The sequence below is a fragment of the Centruroides sculpturatus genome, unplaced genomic scaffold (genome assembly GCF_000671375.1).
Source record: "Centruroides sculpturatus isolate CEXI.00-Female unplaced genomic scaffold, Cexi_2.0 scaffold27, whole genome shotgun sequence".
Classification (NCBI taxonomy): domain Eukaryota; kingdom Metazoa; phylum Arthropoda; class Arachnida; order Scorpiones; family Buthidae; genus Centruroides; species Centruroides sculpturatus.
The window spans coordinates 1,529,484-1,540,998 of NW_019384318.1; the positions used below are offsets into that span (position 1 = coordinate 1,529,484).

Here is an 11,515-nt window from a genome sequence, read left to right on the forward strand (position 1 = left end):
CATACTTTATTTTTGTGTGTAAATAGAAAAATCCCAAAGGACAGTTGATATCTACCCCTAAAATTAACAAATGTACATAAAAATAAAGATAATGATTACATAAAATTAATATAACTTATATTACATTATACATTAAAACAAAAAAGTATAAAAGTTCTTCGAAATAATTTGTTTTTGAAGAACATGTGATGCCCAGTTTCAGGCTATGAAGGACAGCCGGCTTAGGCTGTAAATACTATTGGTAATGGTTTGTGACAATCAAACTTTTGAAGTAGTGTAGAAAATGCCTTGTAGGTGACAGTGAGCCAAATATCACCAGTTAATGGCTGAGGAACGACACCTTATCCTGAGCTGCGCAACCTCAGTTTGTCAATGTGCACAATTGCCACGCACGTTGGGCATAACATGAATATCATCCAGAAATGTATGAAACAATGGCCACAGGAACATCTGCAAACATGTCAAAAAGGGAAATCACACTGGCATGTGGCAGAGCACACATACCAGCAGATTTTCTAAATGCCCTGTTGGGACCAGGCATGTGATGTGAAGCCACCTGTCACCATCAACTGGTACATCTGTGTCCACCCAAACTATTCACAACAGGTTGCATGTAGTCGGGCTGCAACGGCAACCAGCAAGCCATTAACCGCTCAACATGGGGCTGAATGCCTGGCATGGTATAGTCATCATCACAATTGGACCACTAAATGGCATCAGGTACTATATACAGATGAATACCACTTGTCTGTGGAGGAATGACAGCCATGGACAGGTATGGCAGTATCCACACTCCATTAAACCTATCACATGCCAAATAAGTAGCTCAGTCATCTGATTTTGGGGGGGGCTATATCTCACAAAGGTCACATGTAGACCATCAGTTTCTTTTGACTTTTTTTACTTCTATGGGCATAAGATAGTAGTCCCAACTGCTTCATTCAGAGTTGCAGTTGTACCATTCTTGGTGCATAACTTTTTTATTAATAAAGTGTATTTGTTAAAATTATTTTATAAATCTCAAAATTAAAGAGAGATATTTATTTTGGAAATTTTGAAGTTGACATTAAACTTAAAAAAGTCACATATTTTTATATCATCAGGATAATTCGTGTCCATCTTCAGAAGATTTTTATACTTTTGTTTTGATTTAAATTTTTGTTCTATATATTTTCAATGTTTCTGTTGTTTATTTTATTGATTTAAAATGATTTGAATTTTATAGACAAAATTTTCATTGTAGAATGTGTATTTAAACTGTGTGAAAAAACATTAACCTATACTAAATGCAATGGATAAGATTTATATTTATTTTGGCAATGCAAATCAATTTTTAATTACATTACACAATTATTCAGATTTACAAATACAAAATCTGTAGATGAAAAATTTGTATAATCAACTTCATAAATAAAAATTAACAAATGAATAAAATAAAAAAGTAAAGTCTTTATCAGAAAAATAACAATAATTAACAAAAACAATTTGTAAATAAAATTTTTTTTACAAAATTGATAAGTATGATATTCTTTTACCATATAAAAAATAAAATATTTACCATTTAAAATAATTAAAATATTCTTCCATTTTGATAATGTAATTCTCAAAGTAAATTATCATAAGCAAATATTCATGAATAAATATTTTATATATTCATTCTTTTTTCTAAGTTCTGGATTCAAGTAATTTAATTTCACGTTGTATGTTTCTTTTGGCCTGATCTTCATACATTTCTCGAAACTGTTGAGTCGAAAAAATGTTCGGTATTTGAAGAAAAGATTTTAATACCTATAATTGTACAGGAAATTGATACAAATTCAATAGAAATATTTAGAATATATCAACATTATAAGGATAACTGTTAAAATATTTACCTTTGCTCTTAAACTATTGTAGGTTGTAACTGGAAGAAAAGAATATTCTTGTCGAATGTTTTCGGCATATATATCATATTCTGTTGAAGAAAAATTTAGTGTATATGCATATGATTTGAATTTTATTATAAACATATCTATTAAAAAATGGCTTTGAAATAACAAAAATCATCATAACACATTATCTACATACTGACCGTTCCCAAATAAATCTTTAAATCTAGCAAAAATTTTTAATGAATGAATGCTTTCTACTATCTTATGGCCATCTTCAAATTCCAATGTCAGTAATAAGAAAAAAGTCTACTCCACAGCATAGAAACATCATGAATTCTATATTTTTGGAATTTCTCAATTCAATATTTATTGTAAGATTTAGGAACAAATTCTATTCACTTGATAGAAAATAATTAACAGTTACAAAATATTAACTATGTTAATTTAACAAAATATTTACATTTTTTGCATCCAGGATAAAGATAAAACATGAATAAAGCTGCAATATTTAAGGTCTTTTAAAAAAATATTCTTAGCTCTTTATGAAACATATATGCAGAGTGCTAACAACGGTCTCTCCCTGACCAGTTATTTCAAAAATTAATAGGGCAATAACTGTAGATCTTTTGTCGATGCATACTATATTGGGCATGTGCTAAATAATGGTGCAAATTTCTGCCCCTCCAGCCCATCTATTGGAAAGGGATGTTATAATCTCAGCTACTAATAAAAGTAGGGCAACATTGTCAATTACAGATTTGTAGCACATGAAAAAATACACACTATTATCTTTTAGTGTATTCTGAAATATCAAGTGGGATCCTGGAACAGACTGTCAAATATGACAGGTAATTGCTTCACTGCACAACACACAGCAGTATATAATACAAATGGAATTCTGCAGTGGTTGAATGTGGTTATATTTAGGTTAGTAGTGAAATAGTGAGCAGGTTAGCACTGTTTTATTTAATGGCATTTGATGTTTTCTGAATTATCAGTATATCCATATCACTAACTTAAACCTGACTACACACTCAACCACTTTGACAGCAGTGCATCACTGCATGACACAAATATAATGTCAGTGTGTGTTGTGGAGTGAAGCAATTACATGTCATATTTGACAGATGTTTCAGTATCCCATTTGACATTTCAGAATGTACTAAAAGATAATAGTATGTATTTTTTTTCATGTGTTAAAATTTGTAATTGACAATGTTTCCCTATTTTTATTAGGAGCTGAGATTACACAGCTCTCTCTCATAGACCAGCTGGAACATGTGGAAATTTGCACTGTAATTTAGTGCATGTCTGACATACTATACATTGGTGAAAATCCACAATAATTGTTGTATTAATTTTTTAAATAACTGGCTGGGATAGAGCTTTTGTTATCACCCTGCATCAATTTTAAACAAATATCATTGCACAATAATCAGTAATTGAAATATTCAAGCGTAAAAGATGGTAAGTACCATAATGAAAATTCACAGAAATTGCAAAAGTTAAATGCCTTAAAAAGTTTTTGCTTTGTCTTCTTTAATCAGAATGAAGTGCATGTTATAATTAAAAAGTAGATATAATATTTAACTTGAAATATTATACATTTCTGTTTAGATATTAACTCACATTAAAACATACTAATGGATATGGCATTTGCAATCTTTTACATCAAATGCTTCAATAATATAGAATAATTGTTATAAGTTTTCAATATACCTGAAAACTCTTAAAGCTTCATTTTTTATATTAGAATTAATAAGATAGTTTTGAGTAATTATGAAAAAATACATTCAACTCAAAAATCAAATTAAGTTACTGATGTTAAAAATTTATTACAGATTCATTTAAAATTATCTCAATTTTTTGAAAACTTTCAATAAGAACTCACACTATAATCATATTGGTGCAAGAATATAATTTTAGTCCATGAAATTAAATTAATTTTAAGTCTTCCTCTCAATGATTTTCAAATAATTCATTACATACAAGGACAGTGATAAGAACATATATTAGTATGAACAACTTTTTTAAAGTACTAAATAGTACAAACAGAGAGTTTTTCATTTTTCTGACAGTTTCAATCTTTCTTGAAAGTAATTTGATATTTAACCTCTTAAATTCTTAATAATCACATTACACATTCAAATAGCAAAATATCATTTAATATTTTAAAATATATACCTGTATATTTATTTAAAGATATTCTTAACTTATAAAAATAAACAAAATGCAAATATTTTTGTCTTAAATGGGTAAATAAAAGCTAAAGTATTTTTGTTTTATTTAAAGATAAGATAAAATAGTAAAATAAGGCAATGTTATTTGTTTTGTGTTACTCTAATCCTTTTTATAACAGAATATAAAAGATCTCCCAAAAATACCGTATATCTGTGCAGATAAGATGAAGTATATATTTTTGTCAAAGTTTTATATTTTAGCATATATCTGTCCTATAAGATGACCCCCAAACTATCAACATCCTATGAATTTAGTTTAGATCAGTGATCATCATCTGGATAATAATACTGCATAGCATATACAGAATTATGTCCTATTTGTAATTTTTCGAATGAACAAATTTTATTTTCTTGCATCTGACAGTACTGCTTTGCAATTATTGCAAACACTCGCACTGATTCGATAATTCGGGTAATGACCTTGACTATTCACAAATATATCATATGGGCTATTTAAATACATTGGTGAGTGATTTGTTTTATTTTATAACGGTTTTAATTTATATAAATTTCAATCTAATTTTGTTTTGTATCTGTCCTATAAGACAACTCCAGATTTTGGGGGCCTTTTTTTACGATTCAACTATCATATTATCTGCGCAGATATATGATAATTACCATTTTAAATTATTGTAATTACGTTAATTATTATCTGAGAAGTATGAGACATTCACCAATTGATACAGTAACTTTCCAAGTTTCAGCTGCCATCTGTACTGAATGTCTTGTGTCTACAACCTCTAGGAAGCCCTGTAAACAAAAATGTCAACTCTACAAAGAGAAAATGTTTTGTGTTCTGCTGTTTGCAAAATCAGAACCAATTGTAATTGTGCAACATCAGTAATCTGCAGGAGTTGTAGAAATGTGAGAGGAACTGATGTGGAAGGAGTGACAAGGGATTTGCCATAGCAAGCATAGGAAGAATTTGAATATCAGTTGATGTGTGCCATATGACATGAGCTATACAATGAGAAATTGTAACAGACAAATGTTAAACTTGGATAGATTTCTATTGTTTTAATGTACACTAAAATACACTAAAACATTCTTAGATAATAATTAACATAATTACAATACAGTAGAGCCTCGATTATCCGACTCAATTGGGGACTGGGGTTGGTCGGATAATTGAAAAGTCGGATAACCGAAAAGTATGAAAAAATCCATTATTAGTGTAGTATATTATTATATCCCATGTAATTAGTATATTAGTATATCGCTATTAACCTACTTCGTGTTGAATTTTCATCGATGATAATCGATGAAAATTCAACACAAAGTAGGTTAATAGTCACACAAAATAATAATCGTCGCTATTGTAGCGTTAAAAATTAGAAAATTAAGCCTCTGGCTCCCTTTCATGGTCGATCCAGTGTTGCCAGCTAAAACACGTAAAAATAATATTAAAGTAGCCAAGACATAGCCAAATATTGTAGTGCCACATCACTAGCGGGCATTTGAAATTTGCCGACTAGGACGGTCGGTTAACCGAGGTAACGGTTAATCGGGGGTCGGATAATCGATGCTCTACTGTAGTTTAAAATAGTAACATTCTTTTTGAAATACCCTGTATATGTTTAAATTTACAAAATTAATATTCATTCATTCAATTATGATGTAACAATTTTGAAAATATCAATATTAAACTTGCTTAAATTTTATTTGTATATTGATCTTGAGATTTTTATATATGTAATTATGATATTTCAAATAATTTTGATAACTAGAAGTCCAGTATATTTATAAATAAAACAAAATCATCTCTACAGGTTATTTTTTAATTTTGATACTTACCCTTGTTTTCACTACCAAGAATACTAACATCAAAATCCAGGAAAAAATGTTTATCTTCTTTTCCAAATATATCAGAGCTTTTGTGTTCTTCAGTAATATGAGTTTTAGTTAATAGTATTAATTCAGTAACTTCTGCAATTAGATCACTATTCTGAAATTAAAGATAAGTAATTTTAATTTGAAAATGTTAAATATTATTAATTAATTAACACATAAAGTTATGTTAAAATAATAAAATGTAACACATTATATAATAAAATCTGTACTTAAACTTTTTTACTCTTCTAAATAAAAACCCCAGCCTTTCTGAGAGTCAAAAGTACAGTAGAACCTCGATTATCCGGACCTCTATTATCCAGATTTTCGATTATCCGGATTGTTCAAAATAAACAAAAATTTTACGAATTTGCTGATTTGCACTTGGCGAATTACGACACTGTTTATGTACGTGATGGAATGCATAACTTTTTTTTGTTTCAACAACGTCTCACCCAGTGGTGGTAAACTTTTAAATATATTTTACGTCGTAATAAAAATATAACTTGACATACGTATTTATAAATAATTTATACTCAAATTACATCATTTCTATAACCAAGGGCGGCGTAAGGCATGGGCAACGTGGGCCACCACCTACGCCTCGCGGTCCAAAGGGCCTCACACCTGTTTATGCATTATTTAAAAGCCGCAAACGCGACAAAAACATTTTACTCATCATAAAATGATAAATAATTCGTCAAATTTTTATTCATAAAAATACAGTTTCAACTGCTTTTTATTTTATAAAATCCGTATTCTTGAGCCGCCAGAGGGCCTTTTAAACAATAGCTAGTTTGTTAGCATTGGTCAGTAGTACACAAATTTTCAAGAAACAAATAAAACACGATTTGATCACGATTTAAATACAGTATTTATTTTTAATATTACTGATATGTCATCGAAAAGAAAACGTGTTGTATTATCATTAAAAGACAAATTAAAGTATTTGTTTCGATTATCNAAAACCCCCATCCTATCATCCTTTTCAACAATAATGCAATGCAGAGAGATGAAGCAAAAGTTAAAGAAATAATACATGTAAACAGTTTTATTATTCCATTATTTTTCACGAAATGCATAGAAAATATCTAGCAACGAGTTTTGTAACTTTCCTGGCTGTTATGAGATTTTGTTTTAAAAAAAACTTTATATTATTGTAAAATAGCAAAAAAAGTTTAATTTTGACGATAGTGGAAAGTTTTATTAAAAAAAAAAAAAAAAAGTGGCTCCTGAAATGTTTATTAGTATTTTGTATTATTTAAATTTAATTGTCAATAAATGGAGTTGTTTTACAAAAAAAATTAAATTTGAGTACATACTTCTGAAATTGTAGCTTCTTTAGAAAATTGTTTAAAACGTTCTGCACTTTTTTCTTCATTATCACCGGCTTTTGGATCATATTCAAGACTAAAATAAAAAGAAAGTTATAAATTGCATTGAAAGTTCTCTTTAATAAATTCTGTAAAATTAAAGTTTGGATTAATTTTCTTTCAAAAATTAAAATCAATTTAGACAAAAACTTTTATTAAAATTAATAAGAATAATTACAGAAGTTTATCTGACAGATAAATACTTTCAAAAAAATTGGAAATTTTGAAGTTAAAATGGTTCAATTTTAACTTCAGAATTTCCAATTTTTTTTTAAAGTATTGATTGTAAATAAACACTCACTCATGGAAAAAAATGGCATATGCTACTGCTTTTGGAGATGAAATAAACTGTTGATAACTGTCAAAATGCTGGAACATTTTATGTATGTGTGTTATGTTATGATATTTTCTACAGTCTTCAGTATATTTATTCTGTATTATAGTCCACCAATTATTTCTTGCTTCATCACTCATACTGTCAGCGATTTTCCACCAACGTTGACGCAAATCCTCTAATAATTCATCTGCCATTGTCTGCTTCTAATAAAAATAAAAATATTGACCAAAGTAATTATAATCTATTTAATTAATCCATATAAACTTAATATTATGTTGCAAGAAGTCAGAGAGAATTGATATGTTTTAGAACAAGCAGAATCAGAATGAAAATGAAATTACTATACAAGACTGAATCTATTTTAGAATTTTTCATATCTAATAAATTAATTACTTCTATAAGTCATTTGTCCTTTATTATTGGCTAATTAAATAATTTAAATCCTTAGTGAATTCTGAAGATTTATGATAATTGTCTCAATATTTGGTATAAAAGCTTCCAGATGGATTAGAGGAGAAAGAACATAAAGAGAAGCAAATTACATGGCCTGAATAATGCATTGCAGAGCCATCCCACATAATCAAAAATAGGATGACTTGTCTTTTTTTATATTTTGTGTGTGTGTGTGTGTGTGTGTGTGTGTGTGTAGAATTCACTTGAGCTTTCCAATGTACATTTGTAACAAAACAAAAAAAAAAAAAAAAAAACACACAGCCAAAACCACAACTCATCTATTCACTTCATTTGGTTCTGTTTATTCCCCCTCCTCTAATGCATCCAAAAACCTCTTTACCAGATATTGAGACTTTTACTGTAGACTATGAATGAAACACATAAGGACTTTTTCCATTGGAAAATGACAGATGGTAAATTGATCTTTTATTATTGACTAAAATCAATAATAAAAGATCAGTGACTCCTAAAACCAAGCTTTTTAGGCTTTATTAATTTATTACACACAAGCCTTGGCAAAGTATTTTTAAAAGAGCAGGATTTAAAAAAGCATTATTTTTCATAATAATATAGTTTATTAATTTAAAATATAGATTATATAATAACAAAAGACAACAGCCGTACATTAAGTGTTTAACTTGAGGAAGAAGGGGAAGGAGGTGAGAAAAAGGAAGGGGGAGGATGAGGAGATGGAAAGAAGAGAAAGGAAGGATCCCTCTGAGTGATGTATGTAAGGTTATACTCCCTCTAGGTATAATGTTCATGTGCAGTTTTAGGCTGCATATAATCTATATACCCATGGCCTCCATGGGTATATAGATTACATAGAGTATTAAAATACAGTAACTGGAGGAGCTGAATGGGTACAAAATTATGTTCAACTACTCAAACTGGGTATATATAAATAAGTACTACTCAGAACCCTTATTCAGAAAGTATAAAAATCTGTATGAAAGCAAATGTTTTTGTTTGTGTTGAACAGTCATCACAAAGGTCAGTTAGAGTTAGCCTGATGATAATCATTCAACACAGTTGAAAATGTTTGCTTTCATGTATTTTTTTAATATTTTCTTACTGGACATCAGTTATGTGAGTAATGTATATTTAAATAAATATGTTACAACTAAAACCCACAAATCAAATAAAGCTAGGATTAACCAGATAAACTAATTTTATTCATGTTTTCTGGTTAAAGCAAGTAACAATATTTTCTTTTTTAGCTTGATTCAAGTCATAAGCAGATATAGCTATTATCCAAAAATGGATGGATAAAGCAAAAACAAAACTGAAGATTTATGTTTTATCCAGGTAATGTAAAGTTTATCCTACTGTTGCATGGAAAGAACTGAATGTAGATGTTGTTGTTCCACAGGCAAGAGAATTTTGTTTTTTAGCTGTTACTTGCATTATGTGGAAAGAGGAAAATGTTGCCAGTTGACAATAGAAGAACAATTTTTTAAAATCTGATGATTTTTCATACCTGTGATTAACTTCTTAAAAGCACACTTGTAAACTCCAGGATTACATTATATTTATAAATATAGTTACACACAAATACATAAATTAGTGTCTTAAAAGTTCTTTCAAACAATAGTGGATGAATTATTATTGATTAATATTAACAACATTTATAATTTATCCAGTTATAAACATCCAAACTGATAATTATATATTGAAGCCAAATGACTACTGAATTATATTGAACATATAATTCAGCAATCATTTGGCTTTAATTAACCCAGTGTCATTTGTCTACTAGCATTTTCTGTACTGTCTCTGACAACACGTTAATATATAATTGAAGAAAAAAGTTGCCAGAAATTTGAACTCTGCAAATAAATAAATAATCAAAACTAAACCTATTCAATCATTCAATTAAATCAAATGTTTTGTTCCATTAGATTTACAAAAGCCTTTTGAAGAAAAATAACATAAGAATATCACACATTACAAATTACATAATTCCCTTTGTTGAAAACACAATGGAGTATTAATTGAAGACACTAGACCATTCAATGAACACTCCATTATATTTTCAAAAAATTATACAAAGAGTATAGGCACAGTTCCAAATAATGATAAATAATTTCCATTAGAAGCAAGAACAAAGAATTAAAACATGAATTTTCCTTGTATACACAAACATTTTATATTTTTGTGATTTATGCATATAACCTATATTGTGAGACTACTAATAGATCTGCAACAAGTATAATGCAAATAAACCAAACAACTACCACATTTCATTGGACTACTTTTCAAAGGTTATATTTAATTAATTTCTAATCAGGCTTCAAGATGTTTGTATATGTATATGTATATACCATGCCCTGGGTTGAGCAATGGCCGATGAGTAGGAGTTTATAGGACGAGAACGCTAAAGGAATCCCCAGTCAGCACCATAAGTATCCGAGGATGGTTGTATCATAATTAAATTTGTCTGGAAGAGGAGATCGAACTGGAGACTTGGGTAACATAATTGGCAACGCATCTGCATGATAAGCAGAAGTTAAAAGTTTGAGTCCCACTCTGGGCTGATTCTTTTCTTCCAGAATATTCTAAATTATAATTATTAAATTTAATAAGAGATGCCACCTAACGCCTCCCTCTAGTAACAAATTATTTAGAAATTAAATATAATCACAGAAAAGGTGATGGTCAACTCTTCAGCCATTCTAATTGGCAAATATCTTGTATTAATATAATTGTACCTTGTATTTGTGCACAGATATTATTATTTCATCTTTATTATAATTTTTGTATAGGCCAAACTATAAATATTGTTAATTTTAAAAATTTGAATTTGTAATGTTGATCCATGTGATTCAAAAAAATTTTGTACAAACAATTATATTCAAATTGTCAGAACAACAAATGTTGTGGATCTGAAGATGGGATTGAAAATCCTGAAAAGCACTTAATCAGAATCAACGTATTGACTCCTAAACCTAAAAGTTTTCTTTCTAGTGATTATATCAACCTTTTACAGTTTTGAGTTGTAACTAATGTAGTTAATAGTAATGATAAACTTGCTACCGAATCAGAATGCATGCCATCACTTACTGATTCATATGAAATTAAATGTGTTATGTATTTATGTTACCATATGTGTAATAAAATTGATGTTACCCAATTCATTTTTGATAAATTGAATGAAATTGAACTAAAAGTTAATCATTTAGATATTGTTGGAAAGCATCAAATTATAATTACAAATTCCTTTAAATGAATAAAGAAATTTCTGTTTAATCATCAATAAAGTGAATTAGTTAATAAGGTGAACTTTTTGTTCAGAACAAAAGAGTTCACCTTATTAAGAATTTACTGTATATCTAAAATGCTAGAAATTCAATGCAAGCTGAGTAGTTTAAGCTGTGAAATTTCAGATGAATATTTGGAGTTGAAATTATT

General features: G+C 28.7%; 1 protein-coding gene across 1 annotated transcript in view; it reads right to left on the reverse strand.

Moving 5' to 3' along the window:
- Positions 1 to 1,659: 1,659 nt before the first annotated feature.
- LOC111624632 overlaps positions 1,660 to 11,515 on the reverse strand; it is a 23,884-nt gene continuing 14,028 nt past the window's right edge. Inside the window, exons 2-6 of the mRNA XM_023367540.1 lie at positions 7,616 to 7,854; positions 7,264 to 7,351; positions 5,906 to 6,056; positions 1,875 to 1,954; positions 1,660 to 1,788 (exon numbers count right to left, since the gene is read on the reverse strand). Coding sequence (XP_023223308.1) covers positions 1,666 to 1,788; positions 1,875 to 1,954; positions 5,906 to 6,056; positions 7,264 to 7,351; positions 7,616 to 7,845 — 672 coding nt within the window. The 5' untranslated portion in view covers positions 7,846 to 7,854 and the 3' untranslated portion in view covers positions 1,660 to 1,665. The remainder of the gene's footprint in view (positions 1,789 to 1,874; positions 1,955 to 5,905; positions 6,057 to 7,263; positions 7,352 to 7,615; positions 7,855 to 11,515) is intronic.